The sequence below is a fragment of the Salmo salar genome, chromosome 01 (assembly GCF_965601325.2).
Source record: "Salmo salar chromosome 01, fSalSal1, whole genome shotgun sequence".
Classification (NCBI taxonomy): Eukaryota; Metazoa; Chordata; class Actinopteri; order Salmoniformes; family Salmonidae; genus Salmo; species Salmo salar.
Genome location: NC_138291.1, coordinates 61,982,812 through 61,999,322, shown reverse-complemented (window position 1 = coordinate 61,999,322; position 16,511 = coordinate 61,982,812). Strand labels below are relative to the sequence as shown.

The following is a 16,511-nucleotide window of genomic DNA, read 5'->3' as shown; positions in this document are numbered from 1 at the left end:
TCAATAACAAATGTTGGTTTGGTTCAAAATAATCCATAGTTATATCCAAATAGCGGCGTTTTGTTCGTGCATTCAAGACACTATCCAAAGGTGACGAAGGGTTACGCGCCCGACGCGTTTCGTGACCCAAAAAATTGTAAATATTCCATTACCGTACTTCGAAGCATGTCAACCGCTGTTTAAAATCAATTTTATGCAATTTTTCTCGTAAAAAAAGCGATAATATTCCGACCGGGAGTCGTTGTTTACGTTCAAAGACGAAAGAATAAAAACATGGGGTCGCCTCGTGCACGTGCCTCAGTCTCATAGTACTCTGACCGACCACTATCCAAACGCGCTAATGTTTTTCAGCCAGGGCCTGCAAAGCCACGATTCAGCTTTTTGCCGCCTTCTGAGAGCCTATGGGAGCCGTAGGAAGTGTCACGTAACAGCAGAGATCCCTTGTTTTGGATAGAGATGATCAAGAAGGCCAAGAAATGGTCAGACAGGGTACTTCCTGTACAGAATCTTCTCAGGTTTTGGCCTGCCAAATGAGTTCTGTTATACTCACAGACACCATTCAAACAGTTTTAGAAACTTTGCAGTGTTTTCTATCCAAAGCTAATAATTATATGCATATTCTAGTTTCTGGGCAGGAGTAATAATCAGATTAAATCGGGTACGTTTTTTATCCGGCCGTGAAAATACTGCCCCCTATCCATAACAGGTTAATGTAACCACATTGTCCGATTTCAAAAAGGCTTTATGGCGAAAGCATTATGTTAGGACAGTTCCAACACAAGAAAAAGCACACAGCCATTTTCCTAGCAAGGACAGGTGTCACAAAAAACAGAAAACCCCCTAAAATGATGCACTAACCTTTGACGATCTTCATCAGATGACACTCCTAGGACATCATGTTACACAATACATGTATTTTCTGCTCGATAAAGTTCATATTTATATCCATAAACCTCATTTTACATTGGCGCATGATGTTCAGAAAATATTTTGCCTCCAATACTGCCGGTGAATCAGCACAATAATTTACAAAAATACTCACCATAAACGTTGATAAAATATTAAACTGTTATTCAAAGAATTAAAGCACACTTTGCAATAATCTGAGTACTGCGCTCAGAAAAATACACTAGGCAATACAGATACCCGCCATTTTGGAGTCATCTAAAATCATAAATAGCATTAGAAATATTCACTTACCTTTGATGATCTTCATCAGAAGGCACTTCCAGGAATCCCAGGTCCACAATAAATGTTGCTTTGTTCGATAAAGTCCATAATTTATGTCCAAATAGACCTGGGCGCGTTCGTTGCTCTCCAGAGGAAGCGCGCGGATGTCACGATGAAAAGTAAAAAAAAGTTCTATTTACGTTCGTTCAAACATGTCAAACGTTGTATAGCATCAATCTTTAGGGACTTTATCACTTAGAACTTCAATAATATTCCAACCAGACGATTGCAATGTCTTGAAAAACGTTTTGGAACACAGCTAACTCTCACGTGAATGCGCGCCAATGAACGCCAGTACCTTCCTGAGTCAACAACTTCCAACTTCCTCTGTTCATCATAGACGCCTCAAACAACTTTCTAAAGACTGTTGACATCTAGTGGAAGCCTTAGGAAGTGCAAAATGAACCCTAAGTCACTGTGTGTTCGATAGGCAATGACTTGAAAGGACTACAAGCACCAGAATTCTCACTTCCTGGTTAGATTTTTCTCAGGTTTTTGCCTGCCATATGAGTTCTGTTATACTCACAGACATCATTCAAACAGTTTTAGAAGTTAGTTCTGAACATCACATGCTAATGTAAAAAGCTGGTTTTTGATATAAATATGAACTTGATTGAACAAAACATGCATGTATTGTATAACATAATGTCCTAGGAGTGTCATCTGATGAAGATCAAAGGTTAGTGGCTGTGTGATTATTTTTGGCAGGGTACTCTCCTGACATAATCTAATGTTTTGTTTTCGCTGTAAAGCCTGTAAAGCCTTTTTGAAATCGGACAACGTGGTTGGATTAACGAGAGTCTTATCTTTCAAATGGTGTAAAATAGTCATATGTTTGAGAAATTGAAGTTATAGCATTTTTTAGGTATTTGTATTTCGCGCCACGCGATTCCACTGGCTGTTGAATAGGGTGGGACGCTAACGTCCCACTGGCCCAGAGAGGTTAAGAAAATAGAGTTAAATAAACTGAAGTTACAATGAAATAGCAATAACGAGGCGAAATACTGGGGGTACCGTTACCGAGTCAATATGCAGGGGTACAGGTTAGTTGACTACGCATAGATAATAAACAGCGAGCAGTGTAAAAACAAGGGGGGGGGTTGTTGTCCTGGCACCACGCTGCCAGCTTGACCTCCTCCCTATAGGCTGGCTCATCATTGTCGGTGATCAGGCCTACCACTGTTATGTCATCAGCAAACTTAACAATAGTTTTGGAGTCGTGCTTGGCCACACAGTCGTGGGTGAAGAGGGAGTACAGGAGGGGACTAAGTACACACCCCTGAGGGGCCCCAGTGTTGAGGATCAGCGTGGCAGATTTGTTGTTGCCTACCCTTACCACCTGGGGGCGGCCCGTCAGGTGTTTAGTCCCAGGGTAATTAGCTTAGTGATGAGCTTTGAGGGCACTATGGTGTTGAACGCTGAGCTGTAGTCAATGAACAGCATTCTAACATAGGTGTTTCTTTTGTCCAGGTGGGAAAGCACTGTGTGGCGTGCGATTGGGATTGCGTCATTTGTGGATCTGTTGGGGCGGTATGTGAATTGGACTGGGTCTAGGCTAGGGTTTCCGGGACGATGGTGTTGATGTGAGCCATGAACAGCCTTTCAAAGCACTTCATGGCTACCGACGTGAGTGCTACAATGTGGGAGTCATTTTGGCAGTTTACCTTCAATTTCTTGGGCACAGGGACTATAGTGGTGTGCTTGAAACATGCAGGTATTGCAGACTCGGTCAGGGAGAGGTTGAAAATGTCAGTGAAGACACTTGCCAGTTGGTCCGCGCATGCTTTGAGTACACGTTAATCTGTCTGAATGTTGACCTGTTTAAAGGTCTTGCTCACATCAGCTACAGAGAGCATGATCACACAGTTGTCCGGAACAGCTGGTGCTCTCAAGCATGCTTCAGTGTTGCTTGCCTCGAAGCGAGCATAAAAGGGCATTTAGCCTGTCTGGTAGGCTCAAGTCACTGGGAAGCTTGCAGCTGGATTTCCCTTTGTAGTCCATAATATACTGCTCAAAAAAATAAAGGGAACACTTAAACAACACAATGTAACTCCAAGTCAATTACACTTCTGTGAAATCAAACTGTCCACTTAGGAAGCAACACTGATTGACAATACATTTCACATGCTGTTGTGCAAATGGAATAGACAACAGGTGGAAATTATAGGCAATAAGCAAGACACCCCCAATAAAGGAGTGGTTCAGCATGTGGTGACCACAGACCACTTCTCAGTTCCTATGCTTCCTGGCTGATGTTTTGGTCACTTTTGAATGCTGGCGGTGCTTTCACTCTAGTGGTAGCATGAGACGGAGTCTACAACCCACACAAGTGGCTCAGGTAGTGCAGCTCATCCAGGATGGCACATCAATGCGAGCTGTGGCAAGAAGGTTTGCTGTGTCTGTCAGCGTAGTGTCCAGAGCATGGAGGCGCTACCAGGAGACAGGCCAGTACATCAGGAGACGTGGAGGAGGCCGTAGGAGGGCAACAACCCAGCAGCAGGACCGCTACCTCCGCCTTTGTGCAAGGAGGAGCACTGCCAGAGCCCTGCAAAATGACCTCCAGCAGGCCACAAATGTGCATGTGTCTGCTCAAACGGTCAGAAACAGACTCCATGAGGGTGGTATGCGGGCCCGACATCCACAGGTGGGGGTTGTGCTTACAGCCCAACACCGTGCAGGACGTTTGGCATTTGCCAGAGAACACCAAGATTGGCAAATTCGCCACTGGCGCCCTGTGCTCTTCACAGATGAAAGCAGGTTCACACTGAGCACGTGACAGACGTGACAGAGTCTGGAGACGCGGTGGAGAACGTTCTGCTGCCTGCAACATCCTCCAGCATGACCGGTTTGGCGGTGGGTCAGTCATGGTGTGGGGTGGCATTTCTTTGGGGGGCCGCCCAGCCCTCCATGTGCTCGCCAGCGGTAGCCTGACTGCCATTAGTTACCGAGATGAGATCCTCAGACCCCTTGTGAGACAATATGCTGGTGCGGTTGGCCCTGAGTTCCTCCTAATGCAAGACAATGCTAGACCTCATGTGGCTGGAGTGTGTCAGCAGTTCCTGCAAGAGGAAGGCATTGATGCTATGGACTGGCCCGCCCGTTCCCCAGACCTGAATCCAATTGAGCACATCTGGGACATCATGTCTCGTTCCATCCACCAACGCCACGTTGCACCACAGACTGTCCAGGAGTTGGCGGATGCTTTAGTCCAGGTCTGGGAGGAGATCCCTCAGGAGACCATCTGCCACCTCATCAGGAGCATGCCCAGGCGTTGTAGGGAGGTCATACATGCACGTGGAGGCCACACACACTACTGAGCCTCATTTTGACTTGTTTTAAGGACATTACATCAAAGTTGGATCAGCCTGTAGTGTGGTTTTCCACTTTAATTTTGAGTGTGACTCCAAATCCAGACCTCCATGGGTTGATAAATTGGATTTCCATTGATTATTTTTGTGTGATTTTGTTGTCAGCACATTCAACTATGTAAAGAAAAAAGTATTTAATAAGATTATTTCTTTCATTCAGATCTAGGATGTGTTGTTTAAGTGTTCCCTTTATTTTTTTGAGCAGTGTAGTTCGCAAGCCTTGCCACATCCGACGAGCATCAGAGCCGGTGTAGTATTAATCAATCTTAGTCCTGTATTGACGCTTTGCCTGTTTGATGGTTCGTTTGAGGGCATAGCGGGATTTCTTATAAGCGTCCAGATTAGTGTCCCGCTCCTTGAAAGCGGCAGCTCTAGCCTTTAGCTCAGTGCGGATGTTGCCTGTAATCCATGGCTTCTGGTTCGGATATGCAAGTACGGTCACTGCTTGACAATCACCGGCTGACAAAATGTAGTGACCGCCACAGCCCTAATAATACCCTTTTAGTGTAAGAGCTGTTTGAAAAGACTGCATGACATTGCAGCCTGTTTTGGCGGGATGATGCTTTGGCCTGCCTGGTGAGACCAAAAAGAAAGAGAGTTCCAAACCTCTCTGCCAATAACAGCTAGTTTTCAGTTTTCCCCTTCCCACTCAGACCACGCCCAGACAGTCCTTGCAAAATGCTTGCCTGAGAAATCGGTCTTTGCTAAGAAGCTATTTTTGTTTGTTTTTGACCACTTTAATTGAAAACAATCACAGTAAGGTCCTTAATTGTTACCAGGAAATGATTTGATATTGAGACAAAAAACGGCTGCATTGGGCCTTTAACCACTAAAATGCAGATGCATCATACAAGTCCGAGTAGAAAGACATGTAATAAATAAATAAAAATATGTATTGTACCCATAAAGGGTAAAAAAAATTGCACATGTTGGGGTATTGTAAAGATTTTAATGGAATTGCAAAGCAAACCCGCGGAGCCCTGGAGTCCTGTTCAACAAATTCCCCAAACCGTCACACTTTATCAGCTATATCAGATGACTACGGCAGCATCCTCACACAAATCACAGCATGGGGAAAGAGATTGCTGCTCTGCCTCCACATATCAACCCAGAGCTGCAGAGCTATGCACTTTACCTCCACTGTTCAAGCCTCTGGGAGAGAGATAGCAGCTGTACCTGATAAGACCCAATCGCTGACTTATTTAAAGGGGTACTGATGTCCTTGAGCATGTGTGCATTCACTGTTTGTTTTCCTTGCAGATTAGGATGAGTGTGTGTGAGTGTTAGTGGGGTCTGAGGTTTGCTGACAGAGAGATGTCTCCCCACAGACATATCAAGAGATAATTCATGTCTGATGACAAGCGGCGATCAGTAACTGAACAGCAGCGTCTGATATCTTCTCCGTCTCCTCCAGCACCACAACAACTGATCCTCTTTTTCGAAAAGGCCTTCAGTGTTTCTGAGAAGGACATGGGAGAGGCTAAACTAAACAGGGGGATGAGGTATTGTCCTGTGGGCACACAGACAGAACTTGGTGCCAGCCTGGAAAAGAAGAGGTAGGGAGAGCTGGGGTAAGCAGAAGGGCAGATGGACAGAATGAGGGTGGGGTATTAGGGTTGGTCAGGGGGCCCTTGTCAGTCAGTCTCCACTGCAACTGATCTCCACCGTCTGTGTGCGCTTCTATTTCTTCTTCAGATCATTGACCTCAATATGCTTGAATTGTCTTGAGAAAAATCTAAAGACATTGTGAATTCCCCGGGCTGGCTAAAAACCTCACCCTGCAGTGATGATCTGACTTAAGCCTCTGGGCATTGGCTGACCCTACCTTAGACTGTCAACAGGACTCCCACCTGGCCTGCATAACAGGAGGATGATGAAAGGGGACATGGCCAAGGACAAACATCAGCAGCTGCCATTTACCATATGGGCAGAGAAATAGAAATGCCTATTTAAGATGCTAAGGTGAGAGAGTACCCATCCAACCGGAGTGAATATGGCAGCACTCCAAGTGCACTGTATGTAAATTCAACCATCTAAAGCAAATAGAGTATCGCTGACATTACATCGAAGGAGTCAACCATATCAAATGCACTGTGTGTGTGGGAAATCAGCTTTAGTGTTTAGGAGTCTGAGGCTGCACCCCCAGAGTGAGAATAGACGAGATTAGTGGTCCATTAAGGCATCAGCATGCTTCAGTTCCGCTGGCGGCTAGCCGAACGAGTGATAGGCAAATCGAACGAGTGTGCTCGCATACACCTTTAAAAGACATTCGCTTGAAAAACAAGAAAAAAGTAGCAACAGTACCGTTTGTCCATTTTGAGACGCCGTAGCCAGTATACACTTCCTATAGAAGTCAGAATTAATCGAAGATAAATCGGTCATAAATATGGACGTTTTTGCAGAGGAGATCTTAGTCGCGCAACTTTACATCTAACTAAGATGTTTGGTGCAGTATTTCTAAATGAAAAAATTTGCCTGAAAACGAGTCGTCTCTCGTTGAATGACAACAAAGACTTTACTGAAGAATCCCTATTGTTGACCAATCACTGACGAAGGGGCGTAGACTTTGGCTACCGACTTCAACTTGCCTCAAGAAAAAAACAAAGTCCAAAACAAACAAAAACGTCACAAAATGTTGTCATAATATATGCACAAACTCTTTCGAACTGTTTCGGCTGGGAAGCATGAGGACGCCTTTAGCCATGCCTTGTTTATGCCCTGCTACTCGCCTCACAACTGCTTGAGGTGATTAAAGCTGCTTTGTTGAACAGGTGGCCAGGTGGTAGTGCAGGAAGGCAACACAGCAGTAATTAAACTATAGTCTGCATGGCAACAGCCACAACGTTTTACACCATGTCAGGACAGGCGGAAGAAACCTGACCAAAATCTATGAGATTATCAACGCCCCTGCCCAGCTAGAGCTGTCCCGGTCAACTGTAAGTGCTGTTATGTGAAGTGGAAATGTCTAGGAGCAACAACGGCTCAGCTGCGAAGTGGTAGGCTACACAAGCTCACAGAACAGGACCGCCAAATTTGTCTGTCCTCGGTTGTAATACTCACTATGAGTTCCAAACTGCCTCTGGAAGCAACGTCAGCACAAGAACTGTTCGTTAGGAGCCTCATGAAATGGGTTTCCATGGCCGAGCAGCCGCACACAAGCCTAAAATCACCATGTTCAATGCCAAGCGTCGGCTGGAGTGCTGTAAAGCTCGCAGCCATTGGACACTGGCGTAGTGGAAACGCGTCTGACGGACGAATCCGAGTTTGGTGGATGCCAGGAAAACGCTATCTGCCCCAATGCATAGCTGCAACTGTAAAGTTTTGTGGAGGAAGAATAATGGTCTAGGGCTGTTTTTCATGGTTTGGGCTAGGACCCTTAGTTCCAGTGAAGGGAAATCTTAAAGCTACAGCATACAATGACATTTTAGACGATTCTGTGCTTCCAACTATGTGGCAACAGTTTGCGGAAGACCCTTTCCTGTTTCAGCATGACAATGCCCCTGTGCACAAAGCAAGGTCCGTACAGAAATGGTTTGTCAAGATCGATGTAGAAGAACTTGACTGGCCTGCACAGAGCCCTAACCTCAACCCCATCGAACACCTTTGGGATGAATTGGAAAGCCAACTGCGAGCCTAATCGCCCAACATCAGTGCCCGACCTCACTAATGCTCTTGTGACTGAATGGAAGCAATCCCAGCAGCAATGTTCCAACATCTAGTGGAAAGCCTTCCCAGAAGAGTGGAGGCTGTTATAGTAGCAAAGGGGGGACCAACTCCATGTTAATGCTCATGATTTTGGAAAGGAAGTGTCCACATACTTTTGGTCATGTAGTATAACTGTCTGGATCAATATGCTGTGGTGAAAACGTTATTTGGAAAGACATCAAATACATCTCAGCATCTTTAACACATTAGAAAGTGGTAAGTGGTTCCATTGACTTGATGCTTGAGAGACCAAGTTGGCTAATTCCTTTCAGAGAGGACCACTTCTGTTCAGAAGATTGAGGTGAGCAAAATCAATGGGCCATTCTTCCGACTACACTACCTTGGCTGTTCTATTCTGTGCTCCACAATTAATCCATATATACACATAATGTAATGTTGCTTTCTCCATTTAGAAAATGGCCTGAAAAGCATGTACCTGACTTGGCTGCCTGAGACGTCAATGGTCTATTAGTCATACAATTTCCACAGGAGCAATTAAGCAGAAATGTCTAACCGGTGGTGTGATAACTAAACACAGCGGCGGTGCCAACAGTACATTTCTCCTTCCATATGCAACTGCCTGGTACCAACCTGGTCAGGTTTAGTTGATGACAGGCTCATTAACTGACTGAATGACTCGTGGTTGCCCTGCACCTCCCCCTGCCCACCCCCCTACCACTTGTGGGGAAGGAGACACGCTCGGAGTGAGCAGGTCCCTTTTTGCTGAAGCGACAAGTTTGCCCCCTTGTACCGTCCCCCATTACTCTCTAAACTGCATCCCTGTTATCAGTGCTAAAGCCTAATTAATACTCCTATTATTTCCCATTAATTGTGTTAATTTAGTTTGATGCATTTGGCAGAGTGGCCCTCCAGGCAACGTGGCTCGCTTTTCTGCATTGCAAACTGCTGACGCGGGTTAAATTTGTTCAACAGCTATATAGAGCGGCGAGAAAACCCATTAAGAGAGCTGTGATGTACTGGAGCCTCTCACACATCCGTTTTTGTCACTTCAAATAAGGTTTTGTTTAAGACTGGAAAAGCCTTAACGTCGTCCAGCGGTGGTTTTCTCAAAGTGAAGTGAACACATGTAAATCTAAACCTATTTGACACAGTAGCATGCTAACAACCAGATAAAATACTTACGAGACTAACGGCAGAAGAGACAGATCCTGTTGCCATTCATCCTAATAAATGCTAGCCTTTATTCGGCCTTGCCTTAGTAGCAAGTCACACCTTACGGAGAATGGCATTTGAAATCAATATGTTCAACCGTGTGTCCCATGGTGCAAGGAGTAGGAAAGACGCACTTTCTTAAAATCATCAAAGGGTGCTTTAACAGAAACATCTACACTTGTTAAGGTGACAGACTGAAATAATCTTCCTTTTTGGAATATTCTGTGTTTCTGCGTTATTAATAATCTTTACACAATCTTAATTACCACTGACAGTGAACCTAGGAAAATGAGTTGAGCCTCACATACAGGCCTACCGTGAGAGCAGAGAGGGAGTGTGTGAGAGAAAGAAAGACCGAGTGAACCCACCTCTACGTCGGTCACCTTCATGCGGGTGCCCTCCTTGCCCACGAAGATGTCGTCCACGTCCACCAGCAGGTGGCGCTCCAGCGAGAGGCAGAGCCGCTTGCCCGTCAGGTAGGCGATGGCATCCACAAACACCAGCTTGTGCAGCCAGTAGGACAGGTTGTTTCCAAACAAGACCCTCTGGATGCCGTCGTGAAGCCCCAGGTCCTGGACCACGGTGGAGTGCATAGCCCTGAGTGGCCCCAGGTGAGCCAGGGTGTCAGAGGACTTGGTGCTAGCCAGGAGGACAGGCTCGTAGGTCGAGTGGTTGGACTGGAACACGGTCCAGTCGTCCCCGGGAAGGGGGCCCTGCTCCACCTCATTAGGTCTGGTGATGTAGAGCAGAGGGGCGTTGGGGTTGATGCGGTAGTCCCTCAGGCCCAAGTGGGAGTGCAGAAAGAGAGGGAAGCCCTTGAGTTGGGCACTGAGCAGCGAGTTCTCGTTGGCCTTGAAGAAGCCGATAATGCCTACACTGTACTCCACGCAGTACTTGTCCAGCAGGTCGCGGTTCCAGGCGTCCAGGTTGACGTACTTCAGTAAGTTCTCATAGATAACGAGGGCGTAGCGGCCGCGGTTGCGCTCAGTCAGCGTGGGCATGTCTCCCTTCCCCGGGGCGATCTCAGTGCGGTAGCGGAAGCGGCTGGACTCCAGGATGGCCACGATCTCCTGGCCCAGCTGAGAGTAGATGCTCTCTACAAACACCAGCACCACCGGGTCCGTACGAGAGTTGTCCATGGCCTTCACCTGGCGCAGTCGACCCGAGCGAGGCAGGAAGAGGGGCGCTCGCTGCCCCCCTCCCACAGCCACCGGCACCCCCCCGCAGTCACTGAAGGGCAACGGGGGTGCCTCCTTGATCTTGGGGCTGTTGCTGACGTAGTAGGCCAGGAAGGCCATGGAGAGGAGGCAGAAGACGATGAGCGCCAGGATGAGGCGATGGAGCTCCAGTTGCCTGACGCCCCGCACCAGCTTCCACAGGCTGGCCACCATGGCCGCAGCACGACAGGGTCAGAGCAGAAGGCAGCGCCGGGGACGGACAGCAGCGTGGCACAGCAGCGGGCAGGGACACAAGAAGAGGAGGAGGAGGAGGAGGGTTGAGCTCCAGACACTGGCACCAAGCTGTGCTGAGGAATAGCCATTTACGCTAGGTCACCATGGTCCCCATAGCCCATGACTCTCCGTCTGGGGCCCTGCTTGTCTCTCCACCTCTCTGGATGCAGGACGCGCTGCCTGCCTGGCTGGATGCTCTGACTCAGTCTGCGCTGGACTTAGGGCTCCCTCTACCTCTGCACTCTCCTCCCTCTCTCTCTCTTTTTTTCTTTCTCCCAGGCTCGCCCGTCCGCAGCTCTGCTACCGAAGAGGATTGGGTTTCTCTCTCTGTGTGTTCCTCACACTCCTCCTCCGCTTGCTCCCCTCCCCTCGGCGGATCTCTCTCCTTTCCCCGTCACTGAACACCACACCACTCCCTTGTACACATGTAAACACGGCCGTTATCAGGAGACGCTGGTTCTATCTCGACCCTACCGTCGGTGTGTGTGGGTGTGTAGCTCCTGCTCTCAGGTTCTGTGTGTGTGGCTGTACGTGTGCGTTACGTTCAGCAGCTTCTCGGCTGGGGGTCGGCGGGGCTGGGGCGCAGCCCTGAACACTGCCCCCTGTGGAGGCCCAGCCTGCTCATCTTGGGGGTGGCAGAGTGGAAAAAGCCTGAAGGAGGGGCAGAAAGAAAGAGAAAGAGAGCGAGAGAGAAAAAAGAGAGAGAGAGGGAGAAAAGAGAGAGTAGGAGTAGGGTTAGTGCACATCAGATCACACCATGTTCTCGTATCCAAAATGTGTCCTCAGGATAATGTCTTTCTCATGACAACGCAAAACAGAAATAGAAGGAAAAGTGGTGAAGCAGGGCCAACAAAGACAGTAATTCAATTAAAAGTACAAATACATGTAAACTTGACATTGATATACAAAAATAATTTGTTTGCACTTTCAAAAACTGCTCAGCTAATAGCATAATAAATCAAAGGCAGCTATAAAACCTTAAGGGTGTAACTTCCTGTCGGACTGAGTTGTTCCCAGTAGGTACACGTCGTCTGTTTGCTGACAGTGGCCTAAAACCCTACGTCTTCAGAGAACAAGTCAGAACATGAGGCAGGGTCAGTTGACTGATCTGATTTTATGATGCTTCCATATGGCCTAAAAATTGCAGTCTCGTGAATTTCCCACCAGGTCCCCTCCCCCAACTCAAAACCAGGCCATCTCCGAAGCCCTGTGTCATGAACACATTTTCTCATGGAGCCCAAAATAGCCACGCCAGAACCTGAACCAGAACCTCCCCCCGCACTCTCTTCCTCCACAAAGATAGCGTTACAGGTGTGAAAGGAAAACTCTGACCTTAAACGTGAATGATTATATGGCTGTGTGGGTGGGTGGCTGAGGGTGTTCACAATCTCAAATGTGGGCCAACGCTGCACAGCACAACATTTTGTTTACGATTGCAGCCGGTCGCACACAGACGCAGGCAGGGAGGGGAACTCAATGCTGCGAGAGCTGCTCACTGTCAGTGTGTTAGTAAACTGGGAAACATCTCCAGAACAACACCTGCCTTAAATGGGAGCCACCGGAGATTTAAGGCATTCCACCTGCAGTGGGCAGGGTTGATTCCACTGAGACCAGGTTACGAAACTAGCTCACGCAAATCCATACAGCAGCAGTGAAACAGTGTCTCAGTCCCTGCAGACTGGCTGGATCATTTATCACTGTGGGGGAACTGGAAGAAGCCAACATGGCGCTACAGTGCAAATACAAATATGTGGTTAACTGCAAAGAGCAAAACAAGTAGCCCATATCAGTTCGTTATCAACAAAAAATACAGACATTGAGTCCAAAGCCAAGACAGACTCTCACAGCCCTGCATTATAAACAGGATGCTGCAATCTATCAAAGTTTCCCTGACATGATCAATGTCAACCACCATGCCCCTACGCAACGTTCCCTGGGCAAGCACTTAAAGGATCATTTTTCTCTCAGAAGTGCTAACTAAGGCTTTAACAAAGGCACCTTGACCGAGAGAAACAACACACAGACAGAGAGAGATCCAGAATGGACAATGAGGAGCGACAAAGAAAAAGGTAAGCAAGAACTTAAGGAAGGAGAGAGAAAGATCTTGACAGAGACCCCCCCCCCCGACTATGATGTAACAAGAGAAACCCTCATGGTGCTTCCGCTCTGAACCCCCCCCGCATCCCCCAACCCTCCGCCCCGACACAGAACCTCTCAGAGACATGGCGCTCTGGAGCGGACCTCCCTCCCTCAACGCAGACCCAATCCATCACCCTCAGTGTGAACAGCCTCACCTCGCTGACCACTTCCCCTCCAACTGGCTGCAGGGAGACAAATCACAACAACACAGGGTCCTCCTCCTCACACAGGGGCACAGAGACTTGGTGAGGAGGCGCCACTGGGTTGGGCGGGCTAACGAAGGGAACGATGGGTCAGCGTCACCTTGTCCTCTGAAGTAATGTTTTGTTACTACTGCTCTCTGTAGAGAGGTGGTGGTCATACCTGGAACAGTATGGGGGGGGGGGGTAATAACGACTAGGGTAAGGATCTGACTGAGACTGGGGGGTTAACAGAGGTATATAAGAGGTGGTAGGTTTGAGGTGATGTTATGACAGGAGGAAGCAGAGAGGTCTCACCTGAAAAAAGGCGTGTGTGTCTTATCTGACGAGGTCGGTCAGGCAGGAAAACCTGTGAGGGAGAGAGCAGAAAGAAAGAAAGAGAATATGAGAATGCAGTGCTGAGATTTCCCCATCTAAAGAGTGGGTGTTCAGTGCATCTTCTATCTACATAGTGCCCAGTCATCCTCCCAGCCACACAGACAAGCCTTCGGGTAAGAGAGAGAAAAACAGAAAGAGACAGAGCGTTTGACCCTGAACACAACCCTGAGTCCCACAGGGCTCCCAGTGAATCTGACAGATTTTACAGCTGACATTTAAGACAGAAACCGGCCCCAAGAGCAGGTCCAGGACAGTTAAGCCCAACGATGTGGGGGAGAGGAGAGAGGGAAATGAGCTGGTCACTGACCATTTCACACCAAGGCCAAACTGATTCATTGAGCTTCCTGCTCCGCTCCTCCTTATATAGTTTATAGAGAGCGCTCCCTTCCAGCTGCCTTCTGTCAGTAGCAGTGGCCCTGGGGCTATCGCCCTGAGCAGCTTATAAAGCCTAAATGCTGAGGCTGCTGACGGCCTGGAGGAGCAGGTTGAACCTTATTAGGTCCTCCACCTCACCCCGGGCTAGTCTGGCTCACACTGGGGAGGGAGGACTAAACCACAGAGAGAAGGAGAGACTCCGACTACTAATCCCACAGACCCCCACCCTGCTGCAGACTGGATCAGCAGACACAAACAGGGCAGCAGGTGGGAGCTGGGGAGGTATGTGGGAGGGGGGAGGTGTTCTCTCTCAAAGGTGTGTGAAAGAGAGATAAAGTGCGCAAGAGTATATTGGGCATCAAAAACAAACTGAACAAGCTCATCCTGAACGAGCACCGATCTGGAACAAAGCCCACAGATACATTTTTCCTAGAAAGAAAGGTAAGCCTTTCTCTTTCAAACCCTCTCCTTATTTTACTGCATCCTGACTATAGAAGCTACAGTATATAGAATGGCATGCAGATAAAGAGTGGAAATGAGGGGACTCTGACGACCTCTATCACAGGACCAGATGGGTTCCTGGGTTGGAAAGTCCCTGATAATACTTCAAATCACACAGAGCATTACATACCAAACTATCCATATGCCGGACAGATGCCCTGTTATTAATTCTGTTAGTTTAAATTATTGATGTATTTTCTTTACACTCGGAAGAGTGCAGCCATGTGTTTTTAGCGAGATAACACAGAGAAGCAGAGGGCAGAGGGAATGACAGATCAGACGATAACAGAGGTTATTAGATATAGAGAGGATTTAAGAATGCTGCAAGATTGTATGATAGCGAATAAGGCTCCAGTCTACGTAAGCACGCACGCACACACACACACACACCATTGCAGTCCTACACCTGGGTTTGCTCTTACGAGCGTCTCTATTAAGGACCAGCATGCATCCTGTCCACACCACTTGACTGACACCTGACCTGAGGCTATGGTATACCAGAGGGCCCGGCAGGAGGCTGCTGTTTCTACTGGTGCCTCACATTCCACAGATCCATCCAGGCAAGATGATGAGGAGTTGACCTAAGACACAGGTCTAGGATCAGATTACCCTACCCTAATAACTTTAACCACGGGGGGGACGAACGCATTGCTTACATCATTGTCTAGTGGCAAAAACTTCATCCTACCAAGTCAGTACATTCAATGCAGGAACCCACCGGTAGGGGGAGATAGGCCCACAGTAACACAATGACTGGGCTCCTTTGAAGGCAACAGGAGAGAAGGGCAGGGGACTGTTATGTGGCCCCAGGGGTGTCTTATTTATTCACTCACAGGTGTGTTGCCTCATGGTCAGTCTAACCTATGACTTATCTATCCAACACTTACAAAGAGCCTGACTGGAAGCCCTGATAATTGTGGTCAAAAAAGCGAAGCCTCAAATTGCATTTTGTGAGGGCCAATGGCAAGACCGAGTGCAATAGACTTAAAACGTTGCTCTTGGAGATCTAGGTTTAAACAATGAAATACTTTAAGTGGAGGTTACCATTAATATTTATCTCCTAAATAAGGCATAGGGTCCTTAGATTAGGGTACATGGCTGGCCTGAATTGAATCGGATAAATTGAGAGAAACTGTATATGTGCGGGTAATTCACCCAGCCGAAAGGATGGATCGAGAAGCCTGTTGCGTTGATCAGATGCATGTCCATCTACTGGAATATCAAGAGGGACGAGAACCACTGTGTTTGCTCTGTGAACCAAAAAGCAGACGGAACAAAGGGAAGAAAGGAAAACATGAAGTCCTCCCCCTCTTCAACCCTCCTCTGTTCGGACCCCGGGGTCATGCACCCAAAAGCCCAATCAGAGGAATGCTGACCATCAAATTCCGGGAGGCAATGCCCTCCCTCTCTCTCTCTCTCCATCCATCCCCCTAAGGGGTTCCAACAGAACAGCACGCCCGGTGGACTGTGAGCAGCGCTGACACCCAACATGAAACAAGCAGGCAGGAGGGTCTGTTGTATTTCTCTGCACGTTTGTTCCTTGTTGAGTGATCTTGGAATAAGGTTGTTCAGCAACGATGAGAGCGACAGATCTGCCGGTTTGTCCCAGTGTTACATGAAAGCTGAACTCTGTGTGTGTTTGTTTAGCGGGTTATGAATTTGTATGAGGTTCAATAGAAGAGCTCTCTCCTTTATCATACCGCAGGACTATAATGGAGTGTTCTGGACTCAGATAGGTCCCTCTTTTCATTCGTTTTCTCCTTCGTTGCCATGGAGTTTGTCTGGCATCAAACACTGTGGATATCTTCTCTTTAGCTGGAGGCCAGGCAAGAAGTCTATGGTAATAGATAGATTAGAACATGCTCGCCTATAATTTTTTTATAAATCGTATAAACTTCGGGCATTAAAACCTGGCCGGTTTCCCAATTACAGATTAAAACTAGTCCTGGACTTAAAGTCAATTTACAATGTAGATTCTCCATTGAGAATGC

At 47.6% G+C, this 16,511-nt stretch overlaps 1 protein-coding gene across 5 annotated transcripts in view; it reads right to left on the bottom strand.

The window, feature by feature from the left end:
* LOC106606834 (bifunctional heparan sulfate N-deacetylase/N-sulfotransferase 2) overlaps positions 1–16,511 on the bottom strand; it is a 199,447-nt gene that overhangs the window by 17,582 nt on the left and 165,354 nt on the right. For 4 of the 5 annotated variants that reach the window (XM_082975735.1, XM_082975730.1, XM_014203212.3 and 1 more), the window contains 2 exons: positions 13,564–13,615; positions 9,845–11,578 (listed from right to left, as the gene is read on the bottom strand). In XM_082975735.1, the coding sequence (XP_082831861.1) occupies positions 9,845–10,867 (1,023 nt within the window). In that variant the 5' untranslated portion in view covers positions 10,868–11,578; positions 13,564–13,615. Of the gene's footprint in view, positions 1–9,844; positions 11,579–13,221; positions 13,408–13,563; positions 13,616–16,511 lie in introns of those variants that run through there. The other variant, XM_082975741.1, reaches the window with a different exon arrangement.